Source organism: Ammospiza caudacuta, chromosome 20 (genome assembly GCF_027887145.1).
Source record: "Ammospiza caudacuta isolate bAmmCau1 chromosome 20, bAmmCau1.pri, whole genome shotgun sequence".
Classification (NCBI taxonomy): domain Eukaryota; kingdom Metazoa; phylum Chordata; class Aves; order Passeriformes; family Passerellidae; genus Ammospiza; species Ammospiza caudacuta.
The window spans coordinates 9,554,421-9,566,997 of NC_080612.1; the positions used below are offsets into that span (position 1 = coordinate 9,554,421).

Genomic DNA, 12,577 nt, shown 5'->3' on the forward strand with positions numbered 1-12,577 from the left:
TTTCTCTGAGATTTTTTTGCTTGTGCTTTAAATAAGGGTAAATGAATTGGTAATTCACAGACAGAAAATGCTTTTTTATTTTTTGCCACAGCCAAATGTAACATTCCCTTATTTGTCAATGAGGGAGAGGCTGTAGTTAACCATCAGCAGCATGCTGAAAAGATGTGTGGGTTTCTATTTCTAAAACTACATTTTGGGGGTTGTTCCCAGTGTTTTGATTCCACCTGTTTTTCTTTTCCAAGATGTGAATTTAAAACCACTGATTTACTTCTATAATAATGCTCTGAAAAAGAGGCAGTGCTGGCTTAGGAGAGATTTTCCATGGCTCTGCCCAAAGTGAGGACAGAATTTCTAAATCATGACAAATGGATTCTTATTCCAACCAAAATTTTGAGCAGAGATGTTAATCTTCACATTTTTTTTATGATGAAAATATTCTACTTGCCCTTGTATGTCAGCCTGTTGAAGGAATCTTTTTATGCACAGCTATTGTTATGGTAACTGTGTGTATTAAAAGCCTAATTCACTTGCCATTAAAACCTTTGGAAAGACTCAGACAGTGAAATCCAGCTCCTGTGTTCAGTGCTTTTTTGGGCTGCAGAATGAGGTAATACCTTCAGAAGAGACTTTCAAAAGTACATCTCATTTTTTTCCTTTCAAAATAAGTTTTATCATGGATGAAATTTCTGAGCAGAGTTGTTCTCAGCATCTCCATAAAGAACAATGGTTTTTGGTTATACTTAATGTGAAGTTCTTTTATTTTCTTGCTTCCTTTGCCTTTTTTATTTCAAAGTTTAGGATTTCAAAGAATTACTGGGTTGGAAGAGACTTTAAAGATCATTGAGTCCAACCCAGCCCCAACACCTCACCCAAACCCTGGCACCCAGTGCCAATCCAGGCTTTGTTAAACACACCCAGGGGTGGTGACTCCACACCTCCCTGGGCAGAACATTCCAGTGCTTTATCACCCTTTCTGTAAAAAACTTTTTCCCGATATCCAACCTAAATTTCCCTTGACTCAGCTTGAGACTTAATGAGATTTAATTTGAGATTTAATGGCAATTGAGAAGTTTTATAATTACGATGCTACCGAGTTGAATAAACCACTGGAAAAACAGATTATTTAGAGTTCTGTAGCTGCTCTAAAACTGTGGTGATGTCAATATTGTTGAGAATATTTACATTTGTAGAAAAACACAGGAGAGTGGATTGTAATTCATGATGATTAGATTATAACTCACTATGTTTTCAACTGATCACCATGAAGCTGATTGCTTTTAGCTAAATTTATTGGTATTTTTTCTCCCCCCTGCTCCTGTGTGTGTCACTGCCAGCTAAGGGGACTCTGAGTGAGGACACCATCCGAGTGTTCCTGCAGCAGATTGCAGCAGCCATGAGGATCCTGCACAGCAAAGGCATCATCCACAGGGACCTGAAGCCCCAGAACATCCTGCTGTCCTACGCCAGCCGCCGCAAATCCAGCGTCAGCGGCATCCGCATCAAAATCGGTACAACTCCCTCTGTGGGAGGGAAATCAGCACTCTTGGGTGTTTCCCCCTCAGAAATGGCTCTCCAGTTCAAGTCCTACATGTGGAGTGTGTTCAATTCATTCAAATCGGACAGCAAGTCAAGAATGATGAGCTTCATGCTGTGCTGTGTTCTCAGGATGAAAAAGGATTGAATCATAAAGATGTGTTTGATTAAATCTGCAGGACAAATCTATTTAGCTGATGTTTCTAGTACTAAACTATTTTAATTATGTATAAATCTAACTTTTGAAACTGGGAGTAGCCTTTAACCCGTTTCAAAACTCTGTATATGTAAGACTCCAATTGCATTTCCAGCTGTTTTCTTTTTTAGTGGTAGATCCTCCTAAGGGTTATTTGAGAGGTTTAGAAATGAAGGTTATGACCTGGTTTTGGCATGGTAGAAGGGAGGTTTGGCCTGGTAACAGGGGAGAGATGTCAAATATTCATGGTGCTACCAAACTCCTCTGCAGAGGCCACTTCAGGAGTTTTAATCTCTCCTTGTTGTCTGTTAAGTGTCTATTTAAAGCTGCCTTGTTTTAAACAAGTTCATTCCTGTGCTTTTGCTCAAAAACTGCACAGGGGAGACCAAACTTCTTCCCTTGCTGTCCTTACTTGGTAGCTTCAGATGCTTTTACCTGCATGGAAAATTCAGGCACCTGAAACTTGACTTCTTCAGCTTGTACCTGATGTGATTTCACTGCAGGCAGATTGTATATTCATCACTCTTAATGAGCCATTTATATTTAGCCAGTGACTTTAATCCTTTCCTGCTGATGCCAGACAGGCTGTTCTGCAGCTGGGGAGGTGCCTGAGCAGCAGTTTGTGTAAATGATGTCACTGCTGCTTCTTGGCTTGCTCATTTGAAAGATAATCCATTATTCTTTCAGCATGACAAAGATTCTAGTATTCCATGTAGCTGGCTAGATATTAAACCTGTATTTTTTCCATTCTTCTGTTAATTGTAGCAGATTTCAGTCAGAGACAGGTGATTTCTAGACTGTAAAAATTTGAAAATTATCTTTCTCTTCATTGACCAAGGTTGTTCTTTACACAGCTGACTTTGGGTTTGCTCGTTATCTGCACAGCAACATGATGGCTGCAACTCTGTGTGGTTCCCCTATGTACATGGTAAGGGATGTTTCACATTTTCTTGCTTGTCTCAAACATTCTCCTGCCAAAACAAAATAATTGACTGCTTGCAGATTGGCAAATGCCTCGTGTTGCTTTATAAGGATAAGGGACAGAGTGTAGTTCCCCTTTCCATGGTTTTACTACCTTTTGTTTATTTCCTTGGGATTTGGAGACCATGATTGTTATAATCAGAGAGACATCAATCATTTCTTAGTGGTTCTTTGTCCAGGAGAAGAACTGCAGAAGCCAAGTAAATAACATGTCCCTCTTCTTGCCAAACATGCCAAATGCTGGATGCTTTCTTCAGAACATCAGCATTTCTAGTTTATTTGTGGTTTTGAAACTCAGCTTTCATTTTAGGTGGAGCTGGTAGCTCTCAAGCCATGTGATGCACATGAAAATGTTAATTTTCTCTTACAGTGAAGTGGTCTCAGTTAATACTGCTCTGACAGTAGATTCATATTGCTGTGGCTTTCCTGTTGTTGTTTTCTCTTCTGAGAATTTGCTGTTCTTTCCAGGCCCCTGAAGTGATTATGTCTCAACACTATGATGCTAAAGCAGACCTGTGGAGCATAGGAACTGTGATTTATCAGTGTCTTGTTGGAAAACCACCTTTTCAGGTAACAATTCCTTTCCTTTTCCCCCTTCTCAGTCTGAAGGACACTCCTGGGGCTCTTGCTTCTAATGAGGAAAGCAGAAGCAAGTGATGTCTGAGTGTTGGGGCTGTGCAGGCTTGGGAATGCCAAGGGAGAAGTTGTTTGTGCTTAGTCTGCATGATGAGTGTGTTCAATCCAGAGGAAATACATAAATAAGGAGCCTCAGTGCTCTGCCTGGTGTTTTCTCCTTTATTGCCCATATGCAAAATTCTCCTTTTTGTGTATGTGTGCTTAGGAACAAAAGCTATTTCCTCCATGAAACTGAGCTTTAATTAATGTACATTTTTATTTGACAGGCCAATAGTCCTCAAGATTTGAGAATGTTTTATGAAAAGAACAGGAATTTGATTCCTAGGTATGTCACCATGGCCTTTCCTGTCACTTACACTTGTTGATTGAACACTTTTTCATCTTGGGGAGTGCCTGGGATTCATAAAAATATTTGCTGTTGCTATCTTTGCAAGGATGTAGTGTGATACCTGTGAATCATGTTGCACCTTGCTTTGTACCCAGCTGAAACTAAATGGCCTGAGGCTGTAAAGCACAGATAGTGATGACTTAGGGGTGTGGCAGAATGCTGCTTTCCTGAAATTCAATGTGCTATGCATTATTCAATGCATGCTTTACATTTAATGCATGTTTTACTTCTTCTTGTGTGCAGCATTCCCAGGGAAACATCAGCTTACCTGGCTGACCTGCTCTTGGGTTTGCTTCAGAGGAACCAAAAGGACAGAATGGACTTTGGTGTGTATTTCTTTTTTCCTCTCTCTTGCTCTTTTGACTTTCCTTGTTCGTTGTATTCATGTGACCAGAATAATTATCTTGACCTTTTGTCCTCAACCAATTACATGAGAACTGAAGTGGTTTTTTTCTTCTGTTTTCATAAAGAAGGCAGAGTAGCTAAAACAAATCACTGGATAACTACTGTCAGTATTAAGTGATGCACATAAATCACAACTTTGTTTTTGAGTAGTGAAATATAAATCACTTTAATTCTTTCAATTGTGCCCTTTCCTTTAAGGATTTACTGCTATACCTTAAATTTCATGTTGAAATCTTATTTCTGTTACTTTAAGTGATGTTTTAGCATCAGCCTGGGAGGAAACATTTCTGATTTCTTTATTTCTGTTACTTTAACTGGTGTCTTATTTCTGTTACTTTAACTGGTGTTTTACCATCAGATTGGGAGCAAACATTTCTGATTTCCGTGTACTGGAAGAACCCACTTTGGAAAAACATTATTGAACAGTATCTTGATTAATTCTTCTTAGCTGCATCTTGTATGTCATGATATTCATGCTGCTTATTTAAATTTTATAGCACTACTTGTTAATGCAATTTTATCATAGCTGCCAGGAAATGTTAATCTTAAAATTTTAGTTGAGATCCAGAAAAAGCTCACGATAATTGGGCAGAATGTCACAAATTATATTGGTCAGTATATAAATCTCTCCATGTAGGAGAAATAATGCCTCACAAACATGGACTGTGAGTAATTGATTCCACTCTGCACTCTGGGTATGCTGATCCCTACAGTTTTTCAAACATGGGAAATTCACTGTATCACTTGTGGTGGTGGGAGAAAGCGTTTGTGCTTCGAAAGAAAAATAGAAAGCGGAGTGGCAGTGCTGAAAGTCATGTTTTCCTTGGCTGAGCCACTTAAAGGGCCTCAAAGGGGCTGCTCTGGAATGTGCTTAGCAAAGGGAGTGAAAGGGAGAGTTTCTAGCAGAGCCCTGTGGCCTGTTGTTAAAGTAAAAATAGCACTGGAAATGTTGTTGAGCTTCCAGCAATATGAAGTAGAACAGCAGGTGTTGGACCAAAGCTGGAGAGCACCTGATCCCTGTGTTCAAGTGAATAATTGCATTGTTCAGGCATTACAGCTGGATTCCTTCCCTTATCAGGTCATGGGGAAAGTGTTGCTGAAGGAAGGGACATACTCCAGGCCTCAGATTCTTTCTCTTTTTTTTTTTCCTTGTTATTTGCTTATGTCTGAGGCACAGCATTGTTTTTCCTCCAGTGTTAGGACATTAAAGTTCACCCAGCTCAGCAGCTGGCTCCCACTAACCCTCAAATTCCCTGAACCAGCTGAACACTGCTCCTTGCAGAGCAAAACTTTCCATGTAACTTAGTGGCCAACTGGTTATGCTCAATTAAAAGTGCCTCAGCATATCCATTTACAACAAAAGCAAAATATATCTAATGGAACAATAGTGAGTTCACTGAGGAGATTTTTAAAGAAGTAGTGTCTAATTCTCCTTTATGCCATGAATTGTTGTGTTCTGCTGTTGGGAAGTGGAAAGGAGAATGGCTCTACTGTGATTTTCTTTTTTGCCACCTAAGGTGGAGCATTAATGGCTTCAAAAATAAATGTCAATCCTTGGGAAAGGCAGAGCTGAAAATACTTTCAGTGTCTGGTGTGAAAAATGCTCCTTGTTTTGAAGAGCAGACTAAAACTGAATTACCACCACAGAAAACATCATTTCCTCAGCAGTGTAGGGAGGTTTCTTGTGTACATGGCTTTAAGTGCAGTCACAAGATTTCTTCCAGTGATTCAGTCTGATTTGCCTTGCTGACTGATGTTTGAAGTTATTAAATTGATTCTTGTTTCCTTTCCAAACTCTATAGCAGCACATACCATAGACAGCTTTAATCTTTTATAAGCTCTTCACCCTCTGGCTCTGCAGTGTTGATTCTGGGAATGCAACCATTTATCACCATCTGCATTACAGTCTGTAAATTCTGTCATTTGTACATCTACTCACAATGCTGGTTGTTTCTTGTTCTACAGAAGCATTTTTCAACCACCCTTTCCTGGATCACATTTCCACAGTAAAAAAATGTAAGTAGTTAGTTGGAATTTTGATTTTTTTTTTTCACTTATTTGTGTGAATGATGAATGTTGCAGGCTGGGAGGGAGAAAGATCTGCCAAATATCACACTAAGTGTTTATGAGACATTTTCCTCAGCCTGCCTGTTGTTGTGCTCTGTTATGAGCCTGAGTGTTGAATCCTTTCTTGTATTGTGCCAGAGTGAAATGTGATACTTATTTACTTGTTCTTTTGACGTTTGCACTGAACTGAAATACCCTCGTGTGATTGAGGATGTGCTGTTCTTATAAGCTGTGTAAGGGCTTATGAATGAGAAGCAGTGAGGGAATTTGTTTGAAATTCAGCCTTTTGAAGTCTTAGTCACTTTTTTTTTCCCCCTCTGGGTTTCTCTTCTAGCTTGTCCTGTACCAGTGCCCACATACCCAGGCTCAGTCTCTGGCAGTTCCTGTGGTAGCTCTCCTTGTCGCTTTGCTTCTCCTCCAGTAAGTTCTGTGTTACACAACAATCTCCAGAAAATATTTTCTGTAATGTTTAGCCAAGAATTCATGAATTTTTAAAATCTTTTAATACTTGAACACTGTAAACTGTCATGTTTAGGAGCAAAGAGCAAGGAACACCCTTGTCTTTTCCTTAAATACCATTAACACTTTGGTGCTCTCTTGTTCCTTGTGTTGTATCTTGTGGGGGTTTTGTTGTTCTTTTTGCTTAAGGTAAAAAAAACTCCATACAAATATCAAATGCTAGAGCAGCAAATCTTTAGATATTTTAATATGGTTTGCAATGTAATGACTGTTACAGATTTACAGATAAATTTTGAATTGGCCCTTTTGGCTAAGGGCCCTTATTACAAACCAGTGACTTCAATTCTATGTGACATTTGGAGCAGGTACATCTGTATCACCAGGAATAATTGAATAAACCCCAATTGTTTAAACTCATAGCCTGATCAGTACAGAACTGTCTAAACTGACACTACAGAGTTCTCCAGTATTTGAAATGTCATAGTTCAAAAGCATTTCTGCTTTGTGAATCACTGGATCTACAGTGGGTATTTGTAACTTTTCTTTTTCCCACCACCCCCCTCCAGTCTCTGCCAGACATGCAGCACATTCAAGAAGAAAATTTGTCTTCCCCTCCACTGGGTCCTCCTAACTATCTTCAAGTCTCTAAAGACTCTGCCAGTACCAGTAGCAAGAACTCCTCTTGTGACACAGATGACTTTGTTCTTGTCCCACACAATATCTCTTCAGACCATTCATGTAAGAACTTTTCTTATTTTTACATCTCAACCCAATTTTCATTCATAACACACTTCTACCTCCTGTTGTTCTTTGGCTCTATTTGCTCTTAATGTGTCAAAATTCAAATTAAAATTAATTTGTGTAGTTTGATTCCTCTTTGGAAGGAAACTCTTGGGTACTGCATTTCTATCTGGGACATTTTTATCTTCATTGAGCAGCCAAATATGCAATAGGGGTGGGTTAAAGTCATGGAAAACAGTGGGGCTTGGCAGTAGAAGAAGAGATTCAGTTGTAAACAACTGCTGATAAAAGACCCAAGGATTCTCTTGGAGTTCTTTGTGGAAGCAGACACTTTGTTTCCTCCAGACTCGCTGAACATTTATAGCTCATTCTCTAGAGCTTTAAATAACAGATGTAGGTAAACATAAAACACTTCTAACATGAAAGGTAAAACATCAGCCTGGGCTTATAGAAAGGAGAAACTTGGATGTGGCTCATTTATGACGTGGTCCCCACCTGAACTGCACAAAGTCAGCTGATTTCTGGATGATGCCACCAGTTGTGGTAAATATTTGACTAAGTGACTGCCCTGAAGGGTTTCTGCCATCCACTGTTGTAAACATCCCAGCTGATACCTTGTACTCCTGCACAATGGAGTTTATTTCAAAAGTGTTCTTAATATGGCAACAACCCACAAACAAACAGCAAAATAATTTTGTAAAGACCTCCCTTCCCCAGTTCCATTTTTTTGTTGGGGGGGGGACACATTTGAGATATTTTCCTACACAAAGCCTTTTGTGGGAAACTTTCATATATTCACAGAAATGTTTTTCTCTACAACAGCAATATGGAAGATGTAATTTTTTTTTTTTCTGGTTCTGCTTGCTGATGTGGGTTTCCATGTGTTCCTCCTGCAGATGATATGCCTTTGGGAGCAGCTGGCAGGAGGGCTTCCAGTGAGTTCTTGATGTGTGGAGGGTAGGTGTGCTGAGCTTCTTCCAAAAGAAACCTCCTCTTCTAAAATTGGTGCTGCAGCTGCACAGGGGGGTTCTGGGCTTTTGGGTTGTCATAGCTCTGTGGACTTTCTGAAAGATAAACAAGAATTGAATTTGAGTATCTAAACAGCTTGAATTCAGGAAGTTTTGCTGCCAAGTAGAGTTTCTCTGGTGTGAGAACCTGTCTTTTGACAGTGGTTTTTGTTTCCACAGGCAGTCACCATTAACTATTTCTGGAAGCTCAGGAACTGTACAGAAACCATCCACAGCCTCTTCTCGAAGTGCTGCCTCTGGTACAGCCAACAGGTGTGTGATGTGGCCTTAGATTCTCTGCTATTTTATGGGTTTGGCTTTATTTACTTGTTTTTTAATTGTGAAACTGGACTAAAATAGAAGCAAGGCTTCTTTTCTCCAGGCTCTCTACCCTTCATGGCTTCTCTGGTGCACCCCCAAAAGATTTCCTCAAGGAAATCTTAAAATTCTTTGTTTAAATTTTGAGCTGTTTAAAAGCAGAAATTTAGGGACATAACTGCCTTGTCTTTTTTGGTGTTGGGAAGCACAGCACAACCTTCACGGAGTGAGTCAAGATGTTGAATGCAGATACATTTTACAAAGTGGTTGTGAGGGAAGAGGAACTTTGAAAGCCCAGATTGCAATGGATTTGTGTTTCGTGGCTGGCTTGGTTTGTCTGGTCACTGGGTGTGGCTGTGTGCAAGTGATTATTGTGAATTTCATGGTTGTGTCTCACAAGATGCCAAAGTCACATGAAGGAGCTAAACATGTATTGCAGGTTTTCCATCAGCAGGACTGGTAATTATTCCCCTTTCTTCCTCATGGCTGTAGGCTTCAGTTTCTGCTGCCTTAAAATAGAACTGATTTTCATCAGTGGGGCCTGAAATCTTTCCTGTGTTACTTTGGAAAATATAAAGCCTAATTATGGTGTTTAACTACTCATGGAATATCTAAGCAGAATTTGTTCAAGTGATGAATTTCATGATGTTTTCAGTACAAACAGAAAGAGGATGAGTGGCTAACTGGGGAACACAGCTATTATGTTGGGTGCATTTTTGGCTTGTGCCAGTGCTAGAGGGCTGCAAGTCAGCATTATTTGTTAAGAAATGCTTGTCACAAGAAAAGTTTGTTACTTTGTGATGATCTTTGTGCAGTTGAGGAAATGTGCTGACAGGGGCTGTCAATACAGCTTTTAGCCTCATGTTTTGTTTAAGGGCAGATAATGGGGATGCTTTGGCCTGTAGAGACCCATCTGCAATGTAGTATAAATACACTGTTCTTTCCTTTTTAAAGTTGTGTCAGGCAGGGTTTTTAGAGTTAGAAATGTTATGAAAATGTGCCAGTTGTGTTATCTGTACATTGGTAAGAACTAAATGTTCATGTGATTAGAAACAGGTGCTTACTGTTCACACTCTGTACTATAATAGTTTAATTACTGGCTGAGTTAATTCATTAACTGCATTTGGGGCTGCATGGGGCATGGTCTGAAGAAAGCAGAGTGTGTCTGATATTCTACAAGATTCTGGTTTTGGTTTGGGGTTTAGTTTTTTATTTCCTGGCAAATATTCTTTCATTGTTTGTAGGTTGTTTCACTTGGGTTTTTTTGTTTTTTACAAAAGGTTATGCCCTGTGAAACAGTGAATCTTTCTGATTAACTGATGAAACTGAATTAATTTTGCCCATAGTTCTGCTGCTTTATGCTGTGTGTCTTCACAGTCAGTCTCCAGCCAGAATGGGCAGTTTTTAGGTCAAGTTGGTTCACTCTCCTGTGGTTTATTATCAGTTTTATCCTCTGCACCTCAGAGAAACAAGATTTGCATGCAGCTCTGCACACATCTGTGTTGCATTTTCCCTGACTGGTAACAAACCACATCAGACTGGCCTGGGCTGGGGAGCCCTGATGGGGCTGTGCCTCTGCACCCACTCACACAGCTCTGCTCCCTCCTGTCAGCTCACAGCTCAGGAGCTGCCTGGATTTACCTGCAGGGCTGTGTGAAGGCATTTTCTGTGCTGAGTTCTTTAAAAGTTGAAGTGCCTTCATGGCCTCCTGAGTGTCAGTGCCACAGTTTAAATAACATCTGCTTCCCTCTCCTGGGGAGAGGCTCCCTGTGCTCCCTCAGTGGGCTGTGTAGTCATGGCAGGCTGCCCACAGCCTTCCTGTGCTTTCCACATGGGAGTCCTTCTCCCTGCCTGGAAGTTTTCAGGCTTTCTGCTGACTCTGTGTCCACAGCCAACTTCCAAATTACTCTGTGGGATCCAGAAACTGGGTGGCAACAGCAGGACCAACTTAATTTCTTTTGCTAAGGAAGTTCTGTGCCTATTAGGAAGTAATATTTCATTCTAAGTGGTAGCAAAGAGAATAAGACAATTACAGTAAAAAAACCCAGATTTCTGTTCAGCTGGAGCCAGGCAGTGAGTCTTGTAACTGCCTGTCTTCTAGAGAAATTCTTTTCACATTTCTTCTAGGAATTTGTAATCTTTCTTTAAAGACATGGTCAATAAAGGACCAGATAGCAAAATTATTATCTTCCACACAGCCCATTTGTTTGAAATTCTTTCAGTTGAATTCTGTTTTCCTTTAAAAGTGTTGGTTACTGATTACAACCCTGAGGAACCACCCTGAGGCAGGTCACTGACGCTCCAGCTGAATTTGGGCAATCTGCACTTGCAATCTGTGGATTAATGTTCAGGTGTGTGGTTTGGCTCCCCCTGTCAGGGGTTGGATCTTACATTACATAACATGTTTTCCTGCTGCAAGTTCATGATGTCTCTGGGGATATCTCTGCCTGTGCTTTGGTGGCTTTTGTCCACATTCCAGCCCTGCTCTGAACTTCCTGTCCCTGGGTTTTCCTAGAACACTATTTTCAAGTGTGGTAAACACAGCAGGGCGGCTTGGCAGGGAGTCAGAGGGATCTGGAGGTCTCAGTGATGTGTGACCAAGGGCTAAATCCCAGCTCTGTGTGATCCCAGGCAGTGCAGAGAAGGCAGGGAGAGCTGAACAGTTCCTGATCCTCCTCTGTGCAGCGTTCGAGCCGCGTTAGGACCAGCAGAGACCTCAGCAGGGAGCACAGAAGAAATTCATTTACCCGTTTCCTAGATTTCCTCCAAATCCCTACAGTACAATTCTGACAGAGTGAGACCTGCCTACCTGTATTCATCTCCTGTTCCCACCTCCTGTCTCCACACCTTCCAACTCCAGGCACTGTCAGCCTTCCGTGTCCCCCCGCAGCGAGACGGCGCCGATCCCGGTTCCCACCCAGCTGCGCAACTACCAGCGCATAGAGCAGAACCTCTCCTCCACTGCCAGCCCCGTGTCCAACCCCCACGGCTCACCCAGGTAAGGAGGGGCTTTTCAACTCCTTTCTCTTGGCTCTGGTTGGTGTTTGTACCCTGGCAGATGTCCCTGCTTTCTTGCTGAAGAGACGTTTCAATGATAACAAATAAAAGCCCTTCGCAGTCTCAAGATTGTTGGATGGGCGCTTGAAATATTTCATGAAAACAAATTGAGCTTGTTCTTTCACTCATAATGCAGCCCAAGAAGGTAAAAAGATGAAGTCTTGCTTTCTTTGCTGCTCTTTGTGTATTGCATGGCATTACATCATGAACTGAAATGTCAGTAATAAGTTCTGGTTTGTTTTCACACATGTAGTGATGAGATGAATGCTTTGTTCTGTAGAATATCAAGGAAACAATTTTTGGCATGCCTCTTAACCAGCTTGTCTCATTACACAGCTCTAGTGAGCCAGGCTTTTTCTTTGCCTTGTGCTCTACAAGATCAGGCTGGTGAAGGTCAAAGACTCATAAATAGACTACTCAGAACTCTGGAGATCTTTACAAAAACAAAACCCAGTGTTACTTGCACATTTTTTCCAGGATCCCTGATTTGATTATAGCTGCTACATGCAGGGAAATGACTTTCCCTTAAATAATCTGTTTTCAGTTATCTGTATTCCAGACACAATATGAAAATTTTGTCAGAATCTTTGCTGTTTACAAAATGGGGATTTAAGCAATACTTGTATTGTAAAAGCAGGGCACCCCTGACAAAGGGGAGAAAATTATGCATCTGACTCTATAGATATCAGATATAATTAATTACTTTATTATACTATATTATTCTGTATTATACTATATTACACTGAATCTGCACAAGAACTCAACTGCCTAGAATCTTGTGACTGTCAG

The 12,577-nt window shown here is 40.7% G+C and overlaps 1 protein-coding gene across 2 annotated transcripts in view; it reads left to right on the forward strand.

Annotated features, from left to right (window-relative positions):
- The window catches only part of ULK2 (unc-51 like autophagy activating kinase 2), a 37,911-nt gene that overhangs the window by 11,958 nt on the left and 13,376 nt on the right, over positions 1-12,577 (forward strand). For both annotated transcript variants that reach the window (XR_009275569.1, XM_058818006.1), the window contains exons 6-16: positions 1,335-1,508; positions 2,584-2,657; positions 3,179-3,280; positions 3,613-3,671; positions 3,978-4,060; positions 6,105-6,155; positions 6,541-6,626; positions 7,232-7,403; positions 8,303-8,363; positions 8,594-8,686; positions 11,592-11,729. Coding sequence is in view for 1 of the 2 variants with exons in the window: in XM_058818006.1 (XP_058673989.1) it covers positions 1,335-1,508; positions 2,584-2,657; positions 3,179-3,280; positions 3,613-3,671; positions 3,978-4,060; positions 6,105-6,155; positions 6,541-6,626; positions 7,232-7,403; positions 8,303-8,363; positions 8,594-8,686; positions 11,592-11,729 (1,093 nt within the window). In the remaining variant the exon portion in view is untranslated. The remainder of the gene's footprint in view (positions 1-1,334; positions 1,509-2,583; positions 2,658-3,178; positions 3,281-3,612; positions 3,672-3,977; positions 4,061-6,104; positions 6,156-6,540; positions 6,627-7,231; positions 7,404-8,302; positions 8,364-8,593; positions 8,687-11,591; positions 11,730-12,577) is intronic.